This window comes from Trichoderma breve, chromosome 4 (genome assembly GCF_028502605.1).
Source record: "Trichoderma breve strain T069 chromosome 4, whole genome shotgun sequence".
In the NCBI taxonomy this organism is placed as follows: domain Eukaryota; kingdom Fungi; phylum Ascomycota; class Sordariomycetes; order Hypocreales; family Hypocreaceae; genus Trichoderma; species Trichoderma breve.
This window is the reverse complement of record NC_079235.1, coordinates 2,877,778-2,902,039: the sequence shown is the minus strand read 5'-3', so window position 1 is coordinate 2,902,039 and position 24,262 is coordinate 2,877,778. Positions and strand designations below refer to the sequence as shown.

Below are 24,262 nucleotides of genomic sequence, written 5' to 3'. Positions count from 1 at the left end.
CATTTCGCTGACCCCACAAGTAATAGCATAGCACCCATGCAACTGGGGGGCCTCGATACTGTACGACGACCTCCTAACTTGTACAGAGCAAACACAGCCGGCTTGCGCCTCTCCAAGCGGCTTCAAATAACCGCGGTCTCTTATTATAAACAAACGCCGCTCTCAATGTTGCAATCCAGATAACAATAAAATATCGTCACCATGCCAGAAGCAGCTGGCACTGCGGCGGCCGCGCCGAAACCCGCAGATCGTGCTGTTCCTGTGACGCTCAACGAAGCGGTCCTCGATTCGCCAACTTTCCGCGCAACCGCTACTCACTTTGCCGACCAGGTTGACGCCGTTGAGAAATGGCTCAATGGCTATGTCGCCTCGACACAGAAGCTCATGAGCGGGCTTCTTTCTCTCGAAGATACCATCAACAACTACCTCTCCAAGACGACACCTTTCCCCGACAACGTCATCGACAACGACTACACCCTTCTAGCTCTCAAGCGCACCAGCGAAGGCACGCGAGAGCTATGGACGCAATTACTCAACACTCAGAAACGGATGGAAACAGCCGTCATCGAGCCCATTCGCTCGTTTCTCACGGGGGAACTGCGGAACTTTAAGGAGATAAGGAGAAGCTTGGAGCAGACTCAGAAAGCCTACGACACGACTCTCGCCCGTTATACATCTCAGTCGAAAACAAAGGAGCCCTCTGCCCTCCGCGAAGATGCCTTCTCCGTATACGAGAATCGAAAGTCATACATCCAAGCCGCCATGGATTACTGCCAGCTGGCGCCCCAGCTCCGCTTCTCTCTGGATCAACTGCTTGTTAAGGTCTGCTGTGATATATGGAAGGAGATGAACCGGGGCCGCGATGCAGCCGCGAGTGCCACCCGATGGAGCCGAGAGCTGGACCGTGTCCGGGGTTGGGCCAAGGAAATGGAACTGTCAGATAACGTCTTCAGACGGGAGATGCAGAACGCGAGAAAGGACATTAGCGATGCGACCTTTGAGGGGTTCAAGCCTTCTCGAGAACTGGAAGACTATAGCACCTCAACCGTAGCCTTCCTGGGCTCACGCGGACCTGTTAGCGTACGCCCAACCGACGAGGGCGCCGCAATTACTGAGATACAAGGCTGGTTATTTTTGCGAGTTGCTAGCGGCAAGCCAGTCAGATACAACTGGGTTCGGCGGTGGTACTACTGCCGAGATGGCGTGTTTGGATGGCTCACCCCTGGACCGCAAGGAGTTCTACAAGGAGATGAAATTGGTGTGCTACTTTGTAATGTCAAGCCGGCCGCCGGTGAGGAACGACGGTTTTGTTTCGAACTAAAGACGAAAAGTCGCAGCATGCTGATGCAAGCTGAGACGCAGAAAGAGCTGATGGACTGGCTGGAGGTTTTTGAAGTAACAAAAAAGAAAGCGTTCGAGGCCACCATGGACAGAGACAACAGTGCCCTGACCGGTGGCATCGACCCAGCATTCTCAATTTGCCCCCCAAGCATCCCAGAGTTTTCAGCTAAGAGCGTCGATGCGCAAATGGGCTCATCGGACGACACTGTATCAAGCACCGATCGCACAGCCAACCTGGCTATTCCAGGGGCAGAAGGTGGCGCATCCGCACGACAGAGTATTGATCCTAACGGGACCTTGTCTCGTCGATCAATATCTGCGCTTGGGCGAGACCTAGCGCGAGAGGAGGGCGAGAGCGGTCGAGAACACGCAGCGAGGATCATCCAGAAGCTTGACCTTCACCGCAAAGCGACGTTCGGCGCCAGCCCCGAGCCCACGTTGACAACGTCTAGCTCATCCGGAGGCCTGTCTAGCATGATTTCTGGGAATCAAAGCTCTCAGCTCGTAGGAAACTCTTCTTCCCTTACATCTTCCGGCCAGGCCAAGTTCACGGGAGTTGCGCTTCCGCTGTTGGACAACAAGCCAGGCACACTTGCCCCTCCTACTCTAGCCCGCCCTCCAACTATTACGAGCTTGAGCCGCACCGCTGTGCTCATCGCTGGAGAACGAGGCCATGTCTTGGAAGGCAAGAGGCTTCCTACATCAGTCGTAGCCAACTACTGGGGTAGCAATGTTTGGGGCAACATGAATTCAGAGCCAGCTGTGGCAACCCGACTTGACGACGACGATCCCATCGGCGTTGTGGTTTCTGAAGGCGCCCAGACACCGCTCGGCGAGGCAGTGCAGGCGAAGAAGGCCAGCGAGTCTCTACCGGCCGGCTACCCTCCCGAGCTGAAAATCCAACATGCACAGTTTAGGCTTTTATTCCCCAACGCGCCACCAGAAGAAAGACTGGTGCTTGTTTTCCGAGCAGCTTGGTCAAGCTCGCTGGAACGGGGTTCTGAAAGCGAACTACTTGCCGGCGATGGCAGAATTTACGTGACAGCAGAGAATATGTACTTCTATGGCCAGCAGTTGGGTCTGGTCACTGCCTATAGTATCCACCTGGACATCATCACCGAGGTGACTGCTGCCTCCGGCAGAGATTGCGACTTCATCTTCCTGCATCTGGGCCAGGAGCTCAACGATACGGGATATACAAGGATCACTGTCAAGGTGTTCCTTGACGATCTGAAGTTACTCCACGCTCGTCTTAATCTCCTAGTAGACAACCTGCAGGCAGAAGAGCCGCTGGATACTCTGGGAATCATTAGTGCCTTGGTTAACATTGACAAGCACGAATACGAGAAACCGAGCCCAAGCGCCGAGAGCTGGGAAGAAATATCGTCTACTACACCGATGGACAACGGTACAGCTTTGGGAGGGCCGGTAGAGCGGAGTGCTAGCCCCTTGCCGCGCCTGATAGCCCCGGTTTCTGGGCAGAAGCTGCCGCCAAAACTGAACCTACCAAAACATGAAGTTATTTACGAGCCGGATGACATGAAAGAGATGGCGGCTGAAAGGCATTTCGAAATTAGTGCAAAGGCATGCTTTCATGTCCTGTTTGGAGACAAGAGCTTTGTGTTCCCCAAGCTCTACTTTGAGCACCGTGCGAAGCAGATTGCTCAGGGACCATGGTCAGCGGGAAGTGACAAAGAGCCAATGAAGCGTGAGTTTCACTTTAAGATAGACTACGTTGACGTCTTTGGCCGGTCGCGGACGGCAGACATACGGGATTTCCAGACAATCGACGTGTTTAACGATCACGTCACGTATGTGGTTACGCATACGAGGACTGCGTGGCACCTCCCTCATTCGCAATTCTTCAAGCTGGTGACCAAGGTCGTCATCACATATGTGGCCAAGTCCAAGTGCAAGCTGGCGTTTTACGTCCGCGTCGACTGGTCGAAATCACCGCCTCTGTCGAAGAGTTTGGTGGAACGCCAGGCTCTCCGTGATGCAGTAAGCGATGCCGAGGAGCTGGCAGAACTCGCCACAGATCAGGTTCACAAACTGGGCTCGAGAAGTCGCACCAACAGAGCCATACAGGTATACGGCCAGGTAGGACACCAGACGCAGATGGTGGTCTTCTCACCAGCGCCAACCGACGCGAGGAAGAGGCAGGCCATCAAGCCTCGCACGCTCACTGCCATGCTGTTTGAGACGGTCCGGTCTCTTGGCGAAAGTGTCGTCTCATCCGTGATTTTGTGGATCATTGCGGTGTTGAAGAAGGTATTCGACGTTGTGACGGCACATCGGCTTATTCTGTTGCTCCTTGGACTGAGCATAGCTACCAACCTGATGCTCTCGTCAACAGAGTCGTTGACTTGGTGGCAGGAGCGGCGAGCGGCGAACTTTATGCGCAGAGTTGGCGTGTCGCCGAACCACATGATGAGCAAGGCAATCTATCTTGCGGATCTACACGAAGCTTCCGGCGCCGACAATGATGAGCCGCCTTTCCCTCAAAACAGCACATGTTTCAGCACATTCAGGGAGCTCTTGGATACGACAAGTATGGATTCTCCGTGGGAGGAAGCGGGAGCCTCGCTATCTCTGCCATCAAGCCGGGCGACGGCGCGACGGCTGCGGAGAACACGACAGAGGCTGGGGATGTACCGACACGATTTGCTTGTAGCGATGAGGGTCGTCAACAGCGTTGAGCGGGAAATGCTGCAGTCAGAATGGGAAAACTGGCTGGAGAATGAAAAGTCTCTCTGCGATAATCTCGAGGAGATGCTACACGACGACAAGGGCAGGAGCGGCGGTAAGGACAAGACGAGCGATTCGTCGTCGCAAAAGGCCGCGGGTTCAATCCCGCCGGATCGGAGGAGAGCCCTCGAGGCATGGCGTGACGATTACTGTGGAAGTTGTCGGAGCGACCATGCATCTGCGGTGCAGGCGAGAAGGTTGTCCAACCTATAACAGCCAGAATCAGGTCGGGTGCGGTCGAACATTGCATAGAGGGTGTTGGGAGCAAAGCGATTGTCTGGCTGGCTGGTTAGCTGGCTGGGTTGATGGATTAATTGCTTGATCAAGTGAATTGATTGTATTGTTTTATTGCTGGTTGTGTTTTGAGGATACCAGGCATTACTACGTCTTGGGCAGGATTCTAGCTTGTTTTGTCTACCTCTTTTACTTGTTCTTCAGTGTGTTTCTTTGACATTCTCTATATATAGATAGCATGGGTATATAAGCATACATTGCACATAATCTATTCGGTGCTTGCTGATGTGAAATGCAAATCATTGAAATCATAAGCTACAACATGAGATATCGGGAGTCCGGAGGAGCCGGTCAAGAGTCGGTGGAGTCGGAGGTGCGAGGTCCGATTTTGATCGGAGAGGCACAATAGCCGGCGCGACTCAGCAGAAGACTGCGAATTGACTTCTGTCCTTTGCAATCAATGATGATAACTAGACTATTAATAGCCTTTTTTGGAATTGAATGAGCCTGAGATTACTCTAGCTCTGCAGATCCAGCACTGCTCACAAGATAGGCATTGCGTACTGCATATAATTCATCATTGACTTTCTCGCCTACCCTGGAATATGACGCTGGATTACGGCAGCATTTGAAACAGGCTGGAAACGGCAATGTTCAGACGCCGCTAGTCGTGACTCTGCGGTGACGTCAAGATAATTGGCCGGGGATGCAACAGCTAAGCCCGCTAAGCCCCCCCGGACGAGCGCTGGAGGGACAGAGGAATGGCCTGAGCGCTTGCTGTCACCCGCTGGAAGCTTCGCCGGTTTAGTGGGTTCCACAGGCTTCCCTCGGCTTCAATGCCAGGCCGGGCGAGGCTTATCGAAATGCACTACGAAACCCAATCCATCGTTGCTCGAGTACTTGCTTGTAATATCTACCAAGTTTGTTTGGTGTCTTTTTCTCTTTCCGCCCAAACTTCCTCCCCTCATAATCTCACTGTGATTTGCTTTTGCGTTGTAGATTTTGCCGTCCTTTTTTCTTTGCTCTTTGTGCTTCATCTAACCCTTCATCACATACACACGCTATGTCGCCCCATCACGAGCCGCTGCGGGCACTGGGGCCGATCGAGTGGGACGAGGTTCCGGTCGACGACCTCAAGCCGTTTATGAACGAGGCCTTCGTTGATGCGCAAACCGTCGTCGAGTCGGTGCCGTCTCCGACTACGGCCACTGCGACGGGAGCGGGAGCGGCATCAGCGGCGGCGGTTTTCGAACAGGCCGAGATATCATATTCGCAGCGCCAGCCCGGGTCGTCACTGGCCATGGCCCAGCAGCTGCGAAAGGAGTGGAAGGAGATCAAGATGAATGCCAAAGACAATCCGCTCAATATCAGCGTCTGGAAGCTTGCTGCAAAGGATGGCAAGGGGGCGTGGTTCGCTAGACGAAGCCTTCACCATGGCTTGACGTATGATAACTGGAAGACGGGCCTCGAGAAGGAGTTTCCGGAGACGCTCAAAGTACAAGGCTCGCCGGGCAGCGGAAACATTCGAGGTGTTGGCGCAGATAGGCATGTTGAGAGTCAACAAGTTGAGGGTTCGGGACACTTGAGTGGTGAGTACATCGCCCCGTGATATGCTTGTGGTTGAAATGTTTGGGTGTATATGGACTAACACGCATCTCTCTATAGTGTTCCAATTATCGGCGCAATTCCCTGGCCCTACCGCCCCGAGAGATTTCATCACACTTCTCCTTACAACCGATTTTGAGTACAAGCCAGCAGACCAAGAGCGACCTCTGCGGCAGCACGTTATCGTATCAAAACCATGCCTTCATGACGAGTGTCCTCCCCGGTCGGGAATAATCCGCGGGTCGTACGAATCTGTCGAGATGATTCGGGAGGTGCCCGTCGAGAACGACCCCCTTGCATCTAAAACATCATTGGTTTCGACAGACCAGAGCTCTGAAGAAGTTCGAAGCTCTAGTTCGGAATCACGCGACCACCAGTCCATGGCCGTTGAATGGATAATGATAACACGAAGCGACCCAGGCGGCAGCGTGCCGCGCTTCATGGTGGAAAAGGGCACGCCACCGGGCATTGTTGGAGATGCTAGCAAGTTTGTCAAGTGGGTAACGGCCCTCTCGCTTCTCGACTCCAAGAGCATCGAGAGCCTTGGAAAGCCGGGAAGTCCTGACAAACTTGCCGAGGCGGAGACACCACGTGAAACCGGTAGCCCGCGGGTGCTTCCCATGCACAAGCCTCACCCTAGCGGCGATTTCAAGAAGAGAGACGCAGAGATCGAAGCAGCGAGGAGAGAATCAGTGCAAAGTATACCCAGTAGTAACGGTATATACGGCATCATAAGCGGGGTATTTGAGGCGGCATCTTCGGTCGTTGCCAGTGGACTACGGCAGCTGGGAACCCCTGAAGAGAGCCAGACCAGCCTAACTGATCTGGAATCCAGGGCTGCTGAGGAGCACGAGACAGATGCTGATTTGTCCGAACTAAGCGAGACATCATCCATACGTACATTTAGGTCTGCCCTCGAAAGATCTATGACTGAAGAGAATCGGGCGCGAAGTATCGCGGGAAGCAATTCAGACGAGTCCAAAACGCAAGGGAAGCAGCTGCTAGAAAAAGAACTTAAGAAACTCGAAGAGAAGCGGCGAAAGCTCGATGAAAAGACGGCTCATATGCAGCAACGCTTAGAGAGCAAGCGACGCGGCGGCAAGGAGAAGGACGAAGCAGTGGTGGCCAAGATGCGTGAGAAGCACGAGAAAGAGATCGCCAAGCAAGAAGCAAAATACAGGAAAGAACTGCAAAAGCTAGAAGACAAGCGCGTGCACGAGGAGCGCAAGGCGGAGGCCCGCAGGCGGAAAGCCGCGGAGCGAGAAGAGAAGATGAACCTGACGATGGAGCTGGAGAAGACGCGGGCGGAGAGAGACGTGGCGCTGAAACGGGTCGAGATCCTTCAGACGCAGGTCGGCCAGCTTCAGTCGCAGAATACCATGTTGACGGCGAAGCTGGGACGGTTAGGGGGGTTTGATAGGGCAGCCTCCGCGTCTTCTAAGGGTTCAGGGGTGGAGAGCACCAAGTCGACATGAGAGTGGTTATACACAGGAAAAAATGTGCACTATGTTAAAGGGGCTTGCGGATATTTCTCATTAGGATGATGGATCTTGCATGGTACTGGGTGTTTTTTTGTGACTATACAAAGATGTTGAAGCTTGTATTTTTTTTCTTTTTCTTTTTTCTTTTGGCCAGGGAGGAGTCGGAGTGTTCTGGCTTATACATTTACAGCGAATCAGGGTCAGGATGGGAATTCATGGGACTCGGATAAAAGGGTCGTTTATTTTACATGGGACAGTTCTTTCTTAGCTTTACTTAATTTCATTATACAACCTGTTAAATCCTTATTCTATAGTCTATTTTCCCCTCTCTAATTCTCCTCTAATGGTTGTACAAGCAATTTTGAAACCCGATCATGCTCTGGCAACCTCAACAACTCTTTGACATCATCAACAGCCTGGCGTAGCTTCTCAGTGCCGTGACCTCTCTTCAATGTCACAGCGCCCCGAAGAATGGTTGTATCAATGGCAAAGACGTGAGGATTCGATGCCCAGCCAAGAGGACCGTCCTCCTGCTTTATCAGCTGCTGCATCTGCGCCAGGCCATCGCAAATCCACTCGTCCAACTTGCCGAGTATCTTGGCGTCTTCTGGGCTCTTCTCATCCCATGCTATGTTCTGAAAGACGGCAGCCCAGCGATTGGCTTCTCGAACCTCGTCTATGAAGAGATTCTGCTCTTCTACTGCGAACAAAGAGTCGTCAGACTTGAGAGCTGCATCTAGTTGGGCTCCAGGTGAGCCCCACGGCTTATCAATTGCCATAGAGGCCCGATGGCCGGTGATGCGACTAGCAATGATGGCTTTAAATTCAGCGCTGCTGCCAAAGTGCTGGGCGAGCCATTGAAGAAGACGACCGGAGGCTTCGAGAGGAGCTAGATTCTGGCCGAGAATACTTCTTGCTGCGGCGGATCCGGCCTCGCGTACTTCATCGTCATCATCATTTATGGCATCATAGAGGGCTACGATGACAGGGAGGTATTCTTCACTGGTGCAGGATGTTCCCATTACACTGAAGAATGAGCAAAGAGATTCAGCTGCCGCAAAGCGAGTGTCAAAACTCTGTCAATAAGTCAGCATCTTTATTCAGTCTTCAAGGTCGGTGGAAAAGGAAGAAGTCAGTAGATTGGAACTGACCTTGTCGTCTGATCCTGCATCAGCTACCATTTCGCCCCAACTCCGAAGAGCCGACGTTGAAAGGCGTTTGGTGTGATTCATAGCGGCTACTATGCAGCCGCTGGCTCTCACAATGGCATTGGAGAGAGATGGGTTCAGTGGGCGCTGGGGTAGTATCGTCCACAGGTCCATCAGAGAGGCTATAGGCAGGGAGCCGAGCTTGTCCTCTGTAATGAGTTGATTTATCAACTCTACCAGGTTTTCAATAGCCACTACCTGAGGCTCCATGAAGCAAGTTCTGAGACAAACATCAATGTACAGATCGCACAGGGCGATTCTGATGTGGTCAGGGGATGAGGCCGAATGCCACAGTTTCTGTATCGACTCCAGAGCTGCCACCATCGTGTCGGCGCCAATGCGGCTCTCACGAAGTAAAGCTTTAACCTGCCCAACGGGCTCTTTGGTTTGAGACAAGGAAAGTATTCTACTTATAATACTTTGAGCTTTGAGCAACGCAGAGCCGTTTGTTGTGGGTACCAAGACTTTGGGTGGCTGTAAGGGCTGAGATTTGGAGATTTGGGACATCCATATCATATTGATAACTTCCAGGTACGCAGCTATGATGTCTGGGCAGTCAACATATATGCTATCAATGTGGCTTGACTCAAGGAATGCCGTCAACTCAGGTAAATCAGCTATAGATTGGTCAGTTAAAATCACTAACTTGGAAAGCTTTGCAAGGTTTGCATACCTATGAGGCGATCTGGTGCTACTTCACTAAACCTCTCAACAAGAAACTTTAGTGATAGGAGAACTCCGTGTACATGATTCTGTCTGTTGACGGTCTTGTCATTCAACGACTTGTGAATCAAATCTTGAACAACGCCAAGCCATTTGTCGTGCAGCAAGCAGGAACACAGTGTCCTGGCAGCGATTTCTCGTACATGCCATACAGGGCTCAATAGATATGCAGCGACATGAATCTGAATTTCGTCTCGAAGGAGATCGGGGGGCCCTGCTCGACGGATAATGTCCAAGGCTGGGAAAACTGACTCGGCAGACGACGTGGCATTTGCTGAGGTCACCATCTTGTGACCAGATTTAAGGAGACTTTCCAACACTGTCGGAAGGTTAGGGTATCGGTGGTATGGAATCCTGTTGGCCTTTCCGTCCCAACCAGCTTCAATCATCGCCTTGCTCTCCTGTGACCCGAAGAGGCTATCGATCAAGCTGCGAAGGAAGATCAAGCCACAGTTCCGAATCGCCCAGACCTCTGACCTGAGTCCGCTAGCCGCCAGTTCAAGGCACTGGGGAAGATATTTCTCAGATTTATTCCCCATAGATGTCAGTAGCGAGTTTTTGAAGATGTCTTTGAGACAGTTGTAAGCATGGACTTGAGGCAGATTGGATCCATCTGTTTCTACCACGTGGGCCTCAATACTCGCTATTTCGATGAGTCTGGCCATTGCGTCCTCGAATGATGGGTCAGCTGCATTTGCCGAGAGAATACCCGTCATCATCGAGGGGATTCCAGCAGATCTTCGAGTTGTAGATCTTTGAGTGAAGATTTCGTTCAAGGTGCCCTTTAACAAGCCAGACATTAACATAACTATCTCATAGAGAGAAATAGTAGATGATTGGGATACTAACCTTGTACCATACGTTGAGTAGAGATACCTCGTCCTCAATGGGATCCAAATGCTTGGTCAACTGGCAGCAAGTCGCAAATGTTGCAGCTACGGTTGTGAATGCACCACGATGCCTCAAATTGGCTAGCTGTTCGAATGCCAGATTTCCAATGGTCTCAAAGGCTTTCTGAGATGGAGTAATAAGCCCCTCGCGAGAGCGGTTTCTCATACTCAGCGCAATCGTCCGCATCAGATTGCTTAACTGCAGTTAGCCAAGAGATCCGCAATAGGCCTTATCGAAAGCAACTAACCTTGATTCGTGAATGGCACGAAAGCTGTAACTCAAGAGACCCTTTGTATCAAGACCTTCAGTATCTTCCATTTCCTCAGGCAGATGCCCCTCAGGAGAGTCATCGCAAAGGACATCTCGAACAGCTTTCCATACTCGTTCACAGCAATCAATCATCCTGTTTTGTAGCGCGGAAGCCGACTCCGCCTCGGATTCTGACAGCTTCTTTTCAGAAACGGCCTGCCAAGTGAAGCACAGCGATGCAAAGGTACTGTGCAGCGGCTGCTCTAGAACAGCCTGCCCCAAGTCTGTTTCAGCTCTTGATATCTTGTGATCTAGTGTATCAACAAGTTTTGAAAGAAGACTCAGCCGTTCATCTTCCGTGTCCAAGAATCTATAGAGAAGTTGCGAGGCTCTAGCAACACCATCAGAATGATCAGCTCTGGCAGTGCGAATTGACACCTTTTCAGCTCGATGTAATAATTCTTCAAGTTCTCCTGAAGGCTTTTGGTTCGCTTTCGTAGAGTAAAGGGTGAATTTTCCGTATCTGTTATCAGCAAATAGCTGGGCCAGTGCAAGTGAGGCGGTATCCCGAACGTCATCAAATGGATCCATTACTAGATCAGCGAGTGCTCGAAGCCACTTCCCATCAAAATAGTCGAAAAACAGCTGCTGATCTTCTGGCGTCTCCCAAGTCTTTGAATTATCTCCTTCCATGCGGAGTATAGAGATCAAGCTCTTAAGGGATGTAATATGTCGTTGGTAAGAAGCTGTAGGAGACAGTTCGTCACATAAGAATCCTAGATACCAGTGTAAGAATTTCTCATGGTACTCCAAGCAGTACACCAGCTCAGATTCTGGCCATGAAATTATATTGGTGCGGTATAGCGCTTGTTGTCCAGCGGCAGATGTCATATCCTTGGAAGCATTTTTTCGAGCTTTTGCCCTTGCTCGCGGGATACTTTTCTTCAATATCGAGATTGCACCTCGTACTCTCTTAAACATATCCCTTACACGGGCACAGACATCTACTCGAAATTTGGCATCAGGATCAGCAAAATAAGTGGCCAAATGTTTCTTAAGTAAGTCCAGGGTGGTAGCAGAGTATGGTCGCGTCGTTGATGGCGAGCTTATAAGAAGACTAAGGGCTGACGTTCGGACCTCGTGAGAAGGGTGTGTTAACACGCTCTCGAGGGCATGTTCTCGGAGTGTAATCGATGAGCTGTCTTCGTTCGATTGATCGCTGCCAAGGTCTAATCTTCGTCAGCATCGATTTGTAGCAAGGGGAAGGGGTTTATTCTTTACAGGGTTCCTCAACAAGACCAACTTTCTTTCCAGTCTCTAAAGCAGCCAAAGTAAGAAGTGCACTTGCGTCGAAATCCTCATTGGCGGGCGCAACCGTTGAACTAGACTCATGCTGGTTCACTCTCTGTAAAAATTTCAGACCTTCTGGCCTGTCGACCTTGAAGAGCGGAAGGAATATATAGTTTTTGAAGTTTTCCAAAAGACTTGGCTCTTGTGCCAGAAACTCGAGCAGCCAGCGATGCCATGTGTCTATACTCAAGCCTGTAGAGTCTTCATGGCCTCTTTTCCTCAGGGCACGACACAAGCTCACTATGAACTTTCCGGCGGCCGGACAGATAAAGTGCAGCCTCGTCCATTGCAGCAACTCCGTTGTGAAGACGCTCCATATCTCGATATCAGCAGCCTGAGATAGCTCCTGATGGTAGGAGAGATGAGTGGCTTTGACGTCATCCAGGTTGAAAACTCCCTTGGCAAGAAAGTAATCCAGAGTCTTTAGGGCCGATTTAGCTACAGGCTTGGTTGAGCGGCCGATGACAATCGAGACTAGATTGTCCAAGAGCAAATCTCGTATGACTAGTGCTGCTTTCTTGTCAGGATTTCTCCGAAGAAGCTGTGCTATCAGGTCTAGGACAAGTCTCATTGACCGATGATGATCAAACTCATTCCAATCGATGTAAAAATCGTAAAGCCGCAAAGCTACATCTTGGGAAAACGCCCACAACTGAAACGGCTCTGACTCAGACTTGGAAACTCGTTCTACAAAGCCACAAAGCCTCACACAGGCATTGCCCGAGACCGATCTAGGCTGGGCAGCTTCTCCCAGGATCGTGTCGAAGATGTTTGTGGCATAACTACATACAACTTAGCAAGCTACATGCAGCAGGGGCAGTTTGGTGAACTCGCACCTCTGTTGACTTCCCACATCCTGCTCTTCAAGCCACTTCATCACCGGACTCGGGTTACCGAGCAGATCAACATGCTCCGGGATGAGTCGACCCGGCATGATAGGCGAAAGTTTTTGTCCACTGAGTCACACCGAATGAACGCAAACTTTGCGAAGAAGATGCCGCTGCTCTCGACACCAAAGAATTCCACTCTAATACATGGATTTAGCCTTTTCGCCCTCGGCTTTTCTTTATCATGTCACTCGTTTAAGTTTCATCCTCAGTCAACAGATAGTTTCGAGGCTGCACGTGGCTGAGCACGTGAGAAAAATTTGCCCTTTCGCACCAGCCCCACAGCGAAATCCCGCTCCACCAGAGTTAGATAAAAATCCTCGAGGGCCCCCATACTTCTCGATTCCGGAAACATCAACAACAACCCCACGTCCTGATTACCATTAGATACGATTGTTCTATTGGGAGACTGCCAAAATGTCTAAGATTTCAGTCGGTATGTCTTCACCTAGGAGAGTCGCTCATGTTCATCTATCCCCATCGATGGATGAGATGACTCACTACAACTCGATGTCAATTTTTGCACCGTGCTGACCGCCCGCACAGCCAACGTCCGGACTCAAGTCGGAGAGCTCCTTGAGTACTCCAACGAGACCAAGAAGCGCAACTTCCTCGAGACCGTCGAGCTCCAGATCGGCCTCAAGAACTATGACCCTCAGCGTGACAAGCGTTTCTCTGGCACCATCCGCCTGCCTTCCATCCCCCGCCCCAACATGGCCATCTGGTATGACCCCGACACTCCCGACGACGAAAAAAAATCGATGCTGGAGTACTGACTCGGAATTTCTGTAGCATCCTCGGTGACCAGCACGATCTCGATCGTGCCAAGCACGGTGGTGTTGACGCCATGTCGGCTGATGACTTGAAGAAGCTGAACAAGAACAAGAAGCTCATCAAGAAGCTTGCTCGCAAGTACGATGCCTTCATTGCTTCCGAAGCTCTCATCAAGCAGATTCCCCGTCTCCTGGGTCCTGGTCTCTCCAAGGCCGGAAAGTTCCCTACTCCCGTCTCCCACGCTGATGACCTGACTGGCAAGATCAACGAGGTCAAGTCCACCATCAAGTTCCAGCTCAAGAAGGTTCTCTGCATGGGTGTCGCCGTCGGCAACGTCGGTATGGAGCAGGAGCAGCTTGTTGGCAACATCATGCTTGCCATCAACTACCTGGTCTCTCTCTTGAAGAAGGGCTGGCAGAACGTTGGAAGCCTTACCATCAAGGCTTCCATGTCTCCTCCCAAGCGCCTCTACTAAACTGGTCGTGGCACTTCTTGGCTCTGTTTGAGGCGTCAAGTAATAATAATTATGCACGCCGTGTGGGATACCATAGTTTAAGTCTCAAACAATAATAAGGGCCTTTTTTTTTTTTTTTTACTTCGAAATTTCCTGGTGACTGTACAATCTTGATCGTAGTTATGATTGCGAGTGTTGTGATTCTATGATATGACAATATTCATATCAAGCCTAGCACACTCAAAGGTCATACATGATTATCTAATGCTTTTTACTTTATTCATATTATTTCTTTAAATAAGATTATGCCGGGGATGCTAGCTCTATAACCCACAGCTTTTAGTAACTCGCCAGGCAACAAGCCCTCGACGACCAATGACTCTAGACAGGGTATTCCAGACTCCGTCATCTCCAAAATCTAAATCATCCAAGTTGAGATGGTTCCTGTAACGCCACACTTCTCGGAATCGCAATCCTTCTAGCCCCTTGTTGGGAAGATAAGGGTCCAGCCAAGTGGCTGATGCAGGCGCGATTAAGTAAGTCCCGTTCTTCTCTTTTAAATACTCCGTATTGCGTCGGTCTGCAGGAGTATCACAGGTAGCCAACTCGGCCAACTGTTCCAACAAAACTTCGCCCTTGATTCCCATGACATCCTTGGTGGTCAAAACCTCATTCTTGCCGTTGAGGAGCCAGATCGGAGGAGGGTATGTTTTCCACCATATGGCATTTGTGGCGTCGGGTTGTTTGCTCATGAATACTTGCCCAGGGACAATACCGCCCTGATGATATGTCCCCATAAGCACACCAAAGAAGATATTGAATATCACCCAAATCGCAGTCCACGTTCGACGAAGAGTTCGACTTCCCGGCAACCGCACAGATGATAGGATGAGTGGTACAGCTGGAAGAAGAAACCGCGCTTCTTGATGTTTAATGAAAGACAGTATGACAATTCCGGAAACAGCTGACCACACCCTCAGGTTTACATTCTCCAGGGATACATTCCTCAGGGATACACGAAGTTGCAAGAACACTAACGCGACTGCAGGCCCAATGAGCTGCGGTAAGTTTCCGAGGAGATGTTGGTACCAGGGATGTAGGCCATGAAGAGCAAGGTTTTCAGGATTCGAATTATATATCAGGTTGTTTAGAGGAGTGATGACCGGGTTGGCGATGAGATCGGACCAACTAATAGGACCTGGAGCGTAAAAAGCGGTATCGATGACAATGGCAATTAAAGCAGTAGTAAGGGCAGCCAAAACCAGGGCCGCCAACGAAAAAAGACTAGATAAGTTAATACTTGTCGTCTAAAAGGTATGCATAGAATCGGGACGCACTTCTTCGCAAAATGAGGTATCAACGTAAGTCCAGGTAGTATTAGAAAAGCTGGGAAAGTAACGCGGTTGAAGATGCCAAACACAACAACCATGCCCAGGACCACCGAGGACAAGATCGAGGACTGTTCCCGATGATGTGTTAGCATGAGATCGAGAGGATAAACATATACGCAGGATAGACAGCTGTGAAGCTTACATGAGGAGCCAGGATGCGCTGTATCAATACCAAGCTCCACAAGACCGCCAAGGTCTCAATCGAGTTGGAGAATGTATGCGTTTGGAAAGTCCAGGTGACATAGGACGACGCCACGAGAAGAACAGCAATGCGGCGATCGCGAATTGAAGCGATTTGCTCGTCAAGAGCCCAATCTTCCAGCACAAAGCTTAACAGAAACATGAGACACCTCAACGTCCAGAAGACGGCGATAGGGGGAACATCGCCATCTTGCCCGTTACCAATCCAAAGCCAGCGGAGCAAAAGCATGGGCAGGCCATAGACAGGCCATAGCGGAAAGACACTCCGAATGGGGGTCTCGCTAGTGAATTCCCATGTATGCCGGACAGGGTAACTAAAGATCTGGCCTGTATACAGCAGATATTCGATTAGCCACTGAGAATAGTTACATAAGAAGCTCAGTTTTGAGTAAATCAGAAGCCCGTAATAAATCCCTCTGGATATGATCTAACTGGCTGCATGGGCTCCAAAACCCGAGGCTTCCTTAAAAGGTGCTGAAATATTACACGACGCCCGGATACGTACCAGCAATCACTTCCGGCCCTTGAAAGTTCTCATCAGGGTGAAGATAACTGGGGGACAGAGCAAAATAGAGTCTGATGAGAACTAGGAGAAGATGAGTGCGCCGCCACATCTTATTCTGGCTGACTGCTTAGAAGAAGGTGTTGGTGGAGCAAGCATGAGCGAAAGAAAAGGCCGATGGCGAGAAAAAAGACATGAGCAAATCGGGAAAGCTGTGGTGCGCGCTTGCTAGCAGACTGGCTGAGAAGAAGAAAGAAGAAAACCCGTTGATAGCTGAGAATTACGAGTGGTGTGGTAGTACCATAACAATAGGAGAAAGTTGATTAGAATCTTCTAGGCGTGATAGGGACAAAGAAGGGAGGCTGCAGACGAGGCTCCAAACGCAAAGCGACAAGACAAAAAAAGCTATGCTGCGAGCTCTATAAACAGCGAAGAAAAAAAAGGGCGTAGGTTGTCGAAAGAAGGAACCAAGAAGTGAAGCAACTTTGCCAAACGCGTGGAGAGTCTAAGACGCGCCAGAGGGCTGTTGAGAAATGCTGCTAAAATGGAACAGGTGGTCAGACGAGGCTGATGACCTGCTGGCTGAGACCTGAAGGGTGTGTGTGCCTTGACATGAGAATAAGGGGCATGACCTCATTTTTCCTTCCCTAAGCCGGCAATGCTGCTTTCGTAATCACGGCTTTTGGCCAGTGAACAAAGGCGACGGGCCACCTAAAGTGTTTCAGCGGTATTAATGGCCGTCAATGCGTCAAAGCGCAGCATGAAAGAACAATCTCTGTCTCTCTTTCTGTCTCTCTCTCTCTTTTCTTTTTTCCATGCTCACCACCATCGCAATCACGTGAAAAGACAACAGACGCACGGCACTTGTAAGGGCGCTTTGCAGCCTTCTTTAGCGCCGGTGGATGGAAACTTAGTCACGCCGGGAGTTGCTCATACTCGACCAGCGTGAGGCTTGTGCCTACCTACCTAACGACTTTCATGATGGAGGTTAGGGTTCGTAGGTGACTCTGGTGGGGATAGTAAACCATGACACGGGCATTTTCCTTGCACAATACATTACAAAGGGTGACTGATAAAGAGAAACATGAAAAGCAAATGAATGAAGAGCTGTCTTCCTTTGCCTCCCAAAGTGGTCTGGGCATGATGGAATACTTAACGGAAGGCGATGCTGTGAATTGTTCTTCGGTTGAAAGACAGGTACATATCAGCCTCCATATTGTTTTATTCAATGTGGACAAAGATAACTTTTTTGCACCACGGAGGATCAAAAGAAAGGCAAGTTCAATGTAGTATACATTTCAGGTGGTCCCCTTGAGATTTTGATGAAAGAATTCGGAACCTTGGAAGTGTTGCCTGGTACCTTGATGTACTAGAGGTGCCGAGCGCAGGCACCAGTGAACACCAAGTATACCCCGAGTAAAAAGCTGGTGGCTGAAAAAAAGCTTTCTAAAAATATCTATCATAACATTATATATACAAAGGCAAAGAATAAAGCTCAGCTCCTTAACTGCACATATTTCTCTTTTGCTTTTGCTCTTTCACATCGACAATTTCGGAAACTCAAGCCGCCCTTCCAAACGCCACCGCACCCAAAGCCCTGCCCAATTGAAGCTTTGGTGGCACGCTCTTTCATCAGCCAACACGCAGTAATCGGTACGTACCCTTTTTTGCCAGCAGAACCCCGCAGAACTCTAGAAGCGATTGCCTGCCACTCGGATCCGTGCCTAGGAGTCAGGATTCAGCGTATATCAACCTTTCTTCTCCCTGCTTTCCTGCCGCTCTCCCAAAACACCCGCATCAACAACCTCAGCTACAAGCTTACCGCCTCCCGTGCAAGCTTTCCGCATCGATCTCTAATATTGTTCCGCCTAGCCGACAAGCTTCTACTCAATCAAAGCATCATCGTCCCATCATCACAATGGCGGAAGCAAAGCCTGCGTCCCAGAAGATCTGGTTGGTCTCCAACGACAACGCGACCATGGAAGTCGGTATGATTCGCCTCATTCTGGACATTCTATCTATTTCCTATGTTTCTCTGTGATTGACTCTTGGTGCTAGACCGCGCCGTCGTTGAGCGATCCATGCTCTTGAAGAACATGTTGGAGGATTTGGGCGGTGCCGACGTCAGCCCTGAGAACCCAATTCCCATCCCCAACGTAAGTTTGAATCCTTGCACATTGGATCGCCCTGGAATATTACTGACAGAGACGCGGCAGGTGAACGAGGCAGTGCTGCGAAAGGTCGTCGAGTGGTGCGAGCACCACCGCAACGACCCCGTCGCCGCTCCCGATGACGAGTCGGATGCCCGCAAGAAGACCACTGATATCGAGGAGTGGGACCAGAAGTTTATGCAGGTTGACCAGGAAATGCTTTTCGAGATCATCTTGGTATGTCGCGCCTTCTTTACGGATGAACATCTGGGCTCCCAACTAACCGTGAATCTAGGCCTCAAACTTCCTTGACATTAAGCCGCTCTTGGATGTGGGCTGTAAGACCGTGGCAAACATGATCAAGGGCAAGTCCCCCGAAGAGATCCGCAAGACTTTCAACATCACAAACGATTTCTCAGCCGAGGAGGAGGAGCAAATTCGCCGTGAGAACGAATGGGCCGAGGACCGATAAATAATGGTCTACTATGGGTGTCTCTTAACTCTTCCTCTTGTTCAGTGGAGAGCAGCAGCGTGAACCTGGTTCCTTCCAGGGCTGTTTTATAGAGTAACCTACGGCGTTGATGGGACTTAAATGATAGGGCTATCGGGTTCCTTTTTTTTCTTTTGCTTTTTTAACTGGTATCTCGTTTTGGGGCATATTCGCGGGGCTCGGCTGTAGATTGACCAACATCGAGCACTTATTATGAGCTGGGGAAGCTTATTCATTACGATTAAAAGACACGTTACAGACACCGCGTTGAGTTGAATTCTAGGTGACTTTTATTTATACCTTACTTCTCATTTACGAAATGGACTCGGTGAGATCTGAAGAAACGAGTTGGGCATGACAGCAGCATTGAGTTCACGATCCTTTGTAATTATCTCCATCCAAGCAGCACATCGGAAAAGTCGGACACATTAATTCTCATCTTGTTCACTTTCCAACATCCAAATACCATTCCTTGGGGCAAATAGTCGAGGTTGGAGCTTTTGATGGCACAGAAGTGAATTGGCTTTGTCGTTCACTCACGTAGCGAGTAGGAGTCGTGGCATGAGCACCATGTTTAGAAAGAAAAAGGAAACTTGATCCTCGGGTAAAAAGCAAAATGGACATCAAAATAGGTTCATTCCTTTCCCTATGACCGACCGTGACATGAAGCAATATCAAGAATCGAGAAATCAGGCAACCGTGCCCATTCCATTGCGTCTGCATCCTCCCTCCCCCACACGCCGTAAAGACGATAAAAAATCTTTTTCTTTTACGCCATCCGCCACTATTTCACCGCGAAACCATGCCAAAGAAACCAGACGTCGGTACCGTCGGTGCAAGAGGGTCGGGAATGCCAGGTGATTGGGCGAAATCGCTTAGATGCCCAGGCGAGTCTTTCTCCAGTGCCTTCTCTTGGCGTTGTAGCTATACGGGCACAACCAGTTAGTACTTTGTGGCATGTGAAGATTTGGGTGATGAAAAAAATTCATCGGTGTCATGTGTAGGAAAGGAGAGCGATGGGTTTGTGCGGGAAAGAGGCTGAAGCGATCGGAAATCGTATGGATAATTTCTCGAGAGGTGTCTTCGTTTCTGGGAAATTTGCACGCACCGGATTGTGTTGCCAGTGCGAAGGCGAATCCATTGCGGAACCGGGCGGTTCTGCTTCTGGGCCTTGGCCAGCTTCTGCTTGGTTCGGAATGTCTTGTGGCTCTAGAGAATCATTGCTCGTCAGCGATTTGGCTTCCTCTTCAGAATCGAGCCCATCTTTGCGTTTTTCTCCTTCGACGCCAGCAAACTGGTTGGACCGCAGGGACCCGAAATAGAGGCTGCGTCAAAATCGAAATTCACTTCTTCAGGGACAACGGCTCTTTGATAAAACCTGCGGGAAGGGGCTGCATACCGCCATCGTATTGACCTTGCGTATCGAGTCTGGTGATGATGACGATTTTCGTGATGTTGAGAATGATAGTAGATTTTGCGACCCGCACCCGAGGGCGTAAAGCCCTAGAGGAGAAGAGAATGGTGGGTTTGTGGCTGGTGCGGCGTGTGGCGCGGGCTAAATTTGTTCCTCAGGCAGAAAACGCGGCTGATGAATCTAAATCGCTGGAAGCATCTCGAGGGGCATTACCTAATAAGGCTATGAGGGGGTGACAAAATAAGCTGGACGGGATCTCCGCGCATTAGTGTAGCACAGGCGCAGAGCCATGTCTGAAAAAAACATTCAGAGATCTGATATCATGGTATAGTTTCATCTTTCAATTCTCTTGATTTTTCTTTTTCTATACATAGTGTTCAATATACCGTGTCTATTCTTTCGACTATGATACAGTAATAGAAGCTCTCATCAGCAATGGACTGCCGCACCCAATTAAGGCAGCGGAAATAGGTCAAGTGATGTGAGGCTGCGTGAGATTAGCCTTAAGTTTTTGTCTAGCGCGTGGACCAACCAGAGGCCGCGGTTCGGAAGGACAATCGCCCTTCTAACAAACGCCTGCCAAGATAGCTGCAGATGGGCGTTGGAGACTCCGGAATAGGGGACAGTTTGTAATTAATAACGTTCCATTCCACATCGAAACCCTTTTGCCACGACCTTTGCGATCTACACGCGACATATAATCAAAATTATTTCTGCCGGTTTATTTCGCTTTTTCATATTCTTGTTTTGATTCTTGGCATTTCTTCCTGGTGTCCCGCGAGAGCCCGGTCCCGTCAACAACTGCGTCAAAACCACTTGGGCGCGAGGTAGAACGCGAAACAATACATCTACCAACGACGGAACACACGGCATACCGCAGAGGACCTTGAGCTTCATAGTAAAAGATGGGTGCTGGAATGTCATGGCTGACCAACTTGGTCTTTGCAAAGAAGGAGATCAGAATTCTTATCTTGGGCTTGGTATGACGTCGTGCGCTTGCCTTGGGTTCGATGCCGGGATGCTAATACGTCGGTTTCAACAGGACAATGCTGGTAAAACAACGCTCTTATACAGACTGAAGGTACGATTCCAATAGCTGCCATATTTTTTGACCACGTGCTGACTTAGAGGGGATCAGATCGGAGAAGTTGTCACGACGATACCAACGATCGGATTCAACGTGGAATCAGTCACGTACAAGAACCTCAATTTTAATGTTTGGGTATGGATATATGCAACGGGAAACGCGTAGGAAAGTGGAAAGTCGACATCTTGCTAACAGTCATGTTTCCAGGATCTGGGTGGTCAGACAAGCATCAGGCCCTACTGGCGGTGTTACTATGCCAACACCGCTGCCGTTATTTTCGTCGTCGACTCGACCGATATCGACCGATTACAAACCGCAGCAGAGGAGCTATCGGCTATGCTGAACGAAGAAGAGCTCAAGGATGCGGCTCTGCTGGTGTTTGCCAACAAACAGGACCAACCCGGCGCCAAGGGAGCGGGAGAGATCTCGGAAGCGCTGCAGCTGGGCGAACTGCGGGACCGAAATTGGAGCATCATGGCCTGTTCGGCAGTCGACGGCAGTGGTGTGAACGAGGGCATGGATTGGCTGGTGGTAAGTTTATGTTCCTGGCGATCGATGCATCTCGGGGGGAGAATACCGAAACGACTAACAACAAACGTCTACTTTAGCAAACCGTCAACCAAGACAACTAGACACAAAAACCTTATAAAAATCAATGAAGGAGAATTCAATGAGACTTTTCCTTTCAATATCAAAACGCAATCTTGTACAACAAATGATAAGACGATGGCAACGACGGTCGGGTTTCGTCGTATCTGAGAGGACAACGATACGCCTGGGTCAGGGAGGAGAAAGATGTGCAATGAACAGCATACTCACCTATCTAATGGACGGACGATAGGTTTTTGGAGAAGACAATCATACGGATGGTGGCAATATGAACAGTACTATCATTTAATTTTAGACTTGGGATACCTGTACCAGTATCCTGCTTCGATTCTCAACATTGGTCTCGGTCTTTGAATCCCGAGTTTGGTTATCAAATCGCTCGTAGTCTCGTATTAACAGCAGCGCTGCCACGCGGCACGCCACATCAGCCTTATTTGGAGACCCGCATTGTATGTACTGATATGGATATGTCGAATCTGATCAAACATGAGCCGGGGCATCCAGAAGTACCTGTAAATGGCCAGCAATGCGGCAGTTCCTTACTGAGGCGCAAGTCATATGCCTTTAGAACCCACATATCATGATCAATAGTCCTCTCGGATTACGACGGCTACCCTCAACGGATCCGACCGGAAGAAGAAGTATTTAAGACGCATAGAAAAGAGGGTGTGAAGAGAGTACAAAGAAGTGGACACCAGGAATGCCAGTCAAGAGGTTCTCAATACGATAAAATCGTGTATAAAACAAGGGTATTCGGACCTCGGACTACATGGGGTGGAGCGGAGATACCAAGTCTAGTTTTCACACAAATTGGCGGCAGATGAGATTTTGGTGTCACATAGGTTATTCTGTAAACTAGACTGGCAGAGGGATAAAGAGAGGGATTTTGTCATTGCTTACTTCATAAGTGTAGTTGACCTTGAAAACCCGTCGGTAACTCATCGGATGATAGAAAGGATGTTTGTCGGTCGGTGTCCCTTTTGGACGACTACTGGCCATAGGGTGGGCATGAGAGCCGTTTGGTGTGAAAAATCCAGTGGCCAGATATCAGTTCATACGGGTAAAATAACTCCGGGTTCGTAGTCGTTAGATGCAGCGAGTATCACCTTAATAACGTAAATCAAGTCAGCAACTAGAACAATTCCGCCATGGCATTGTGATTATTGTAGTTAGTAACCACCCAGGCACTAAGAGAATGACAGGGCAGGTGACCACGCGTCCAGACCCTCGGACACCGACGCGAGGCGCGCCATCATCCCATCCCGGCTGAGTGAAGCCATTCGTTCCATTGTTAGTGCCCACCATCCGCTGCAGGGAGACCCAATTTGAAATAACCAAGATGGAAGAGAAATGGGGTGATAACAGGCGGCAGTTGCGGTAGTTGCGGGAGAAGACCAAGCCGAAACCCCGCTCCAGAAGCTGGTATAATGGACGACATCATCACTCTGACTCATGAATGAACAGACATGTATTCTAGATGATAGACAGGCACTGCAGCTTGCGTGGTTGAGTTCAAGCCGGGGGGGTCAAGAACAGGACCAAGCGAGCGAGGTGTGCTGCTAATAGTGGAACGAGACGTCAGAGACATTGAGACATTGAGCTGTCAACATTTAATACGGCCTTCAAGGGCTAAAGGATAAATTGCTGGGTGAAAGCAGGGAAGTGGAATTTGATATCGGCGCAGCCTCTCTTGACGGGCCAGGGCACAAACACAGTTAGTGACGCCGTGTCTGGCCTCGAAAGGACCTTGAGAGGTTCAGGTGGTTCGCACAGCTCCAGAGGCCCGTGCTCCGCTCCGGGACAAGTGAACCGCTCCGGCTTTCTTTTCGGGGCCCTGTTATTGGCTAGGAAGCGGTCCACTTCGGGCAATCCCAGCGGGGAAGGATGGAGCCGGCTCTTGCTTCCACCGCAAGCGATGTACCTCGTATGCGTGTGTTAGCAGGATTGGGTACCTGCAACGCTTGTTATCCATTGCCCCGCGATGGGCAGGCACTGACGTAGGTAATTTTGGGAGGCCATGAAGTGGGCAAGGAATGGAATTAACTAGGTCAGGCACGCAAGTCCTGTAGGAAGGCCGGGCGCAATAGTAGTAGTAAACAGCAGCAGATAGCACCGGTAGTTGCTACCTCGCTGGCAATTGCCAATCTAGGCGTCTAGTTGCCGAGTTCAGATCCCTACTAAGCTAATAGTCATGGTAATAATCATGTAGGGCAAGCACAAGCAAATCGTTGAGGCTGGAGGCAGGAGGGAGGAGGGGAAGGAGGGAGGGTCCATGTACGCTCCCGCCATCTCAACCATACAGCAAGCTTTGTTCGGCCATTGACGCATGAATTCGCTTCTCCTGCACTTGCCTCGTCTTACATCGGGCTCGGTCACCCCACCACTACGCTCTCCTCGACTGCCGCTCAGCTATAAAGAGGCAGTCTCGTCCAGCCCCTCCTCAGCTCCTGCCTTGCCCCGTGCCTCTCTACAT

The 24,262-nt window shown here is 50.0% G+C and overlaps 7 protein-coding genes across 7 annotated transcripts; 5 read left to right on the top strand and 2 right to left on the bottom strand.

Moving 5' to 3' along the window:
- Positions 1 to 201: 201 nt before the first annotated feature.
- T069G_07130 (BAR domain of APPL family domain-containing protein) lies at positions 202 to 4,302 on the top strand (the record flags this gene model as incomplete). The annotated part of the gene is made up of 1 exon (XM_056174340.1): positions 202 to 4,302. The coding sequence occupies one exon, from the start codon at positions 202 to 204 to the stop codon at positions 4,300 to 4,302; it is 4,101 nt and encodes a 1,366-aa protein (XP_056027919.1).
- Positions 4,303 to 5,386: 1,084 nt separating this feature from the next.
- Positions 5,387 to 7,403, top strand: T069G_07129 (uncharacterized protein; the record flags this gene model as incomplete). The annotated part of the gene is made up of 2 exons (XM_056174339.1): positions 5,387 to 5,912; positions 5,989 to 7,403. The coding sequence occupies 2 exons, from the start codon at positions 5,387 to 5,389 to the stop codon at positions 7,401 to 7,403; spliced, it is 1,941 nt and encodes a 646-aa protein (XP_056027918.1).
- Positions 7,404 to 7,738: 335 nt separating this feature from the next.
- On the bottom strand, positions 7,739 to 12,764 carry T069G_07128 (putative death-receptor fusion protein (DUF2428) domain-containing protein; the record flags this gene model as incomplete). Its single annotated transcript, XM_056174338.1, has 7 exons — positions 7,739 to 8,485; positions 8,561 to 9,234; positions 9,291 to 10,122; positions 10,190 to 10,424; positions 10,479 to 11,709; positions 11,762 to 12,612; positions 12,667 to 12,764. The coding sequence occupies 7 exons, from the start codon at positions 12,762 to 12,764 to the stop codon at positions 7,739 to 7,741; spliced, it is 4,668 nt and encodes a 1,555-aa protein (XP_056027917.1).
- Positions 12,765 to 13,134: 370 nt separating this feature from the next.
- Positions 13,135 to 13,966, top strand: T069G_07127 (ribosomal protein l1p/L10e family domain-containing protein; the record flags this gene model as incomplete). The annotated part of the gene is made up of 3 exons (XM_056174337.1): positions 13,135 to 13,153; positions 13,264 to 13,441; positions 13,510 to 13,966. The coding sequence occupies 3 exons, from the start codon at positions 13,135 to 13,137 to the stop codon at positions 13,964 to 13,966; spliced, it is 654 nt and encodes a 217-aa protein (XP_056027916.1).
- Positions 13,967 to 14,268: 302 nt separating this feature from the next.
- Positions 14,269 to 16,151, bottom strand: T069G_07126 (alg9-like mannosyltransferase family domain-containing protein; the record flags this gene model as incomplete). The annotated part of the gene is made up of 4 exons (XM_056174336.1): positions 14,269 to 15,229; positions 15,283 to 15,404; positions 15,479 to 15,864; positions 16,043 to 16,151. The coding sequence occupies 4 exons, from the start codon at positions 16,149 to 16,151 to the stop codon at positions 14,269 to 14,271; spliced, it is 1,578 nt and encodes a 525-aa protein (XP_056027915.1).
- A 1,806-nt stretch (positions 16,152 to 17,957) lies between these two features.
- On the top strand, positions 17,958 to 18,661 carry T069G_07125 (skp1 family, dimerization domain-containing protein; the record flags this gene model as incomplete). The annotated part of the gene is made up of 4 exons (XM_056174335.1): positions 17,958 to 18,027; positions 18,098 to 18,195; positions 18,256 to 18,426; positions 18,485 to 18,661. 4 exons carry the CDS (start codon positions 17,958 to 17,960, stop codon positions 18,659 to 18,661), a joined length of 516 nt encoding a protein of 171 aa, XP_056027914.1.
- Positions 18,662 to 20,998: 2,337 nt separating this feature from the next.
- T069G_07124 (ADP-ribosylation factor family domain-containing protein) lies at positions 20,999 to 21,812 on the top strand (the record flags this gene model as incomplete). The annotated part of the gene is made up of 5 exons (XM_056174334.1): positions 20,999 to 21,073; positions 21,136 to 21,174; positions 21,232 to 21,315; positions 21,388 to 21,711; positions 21,789 to 21,812. 5 exons carry the CDS (start codon positions 20,999 to 21,001, stop codon positions 21,810 to 21,812), a joined length of 546 nt encoding a protein of 181 aa, XP_056027913.1.
- Between the last annotated feature and the right edge of the window lie 2,450 nt (positions 21,813 to 24,262).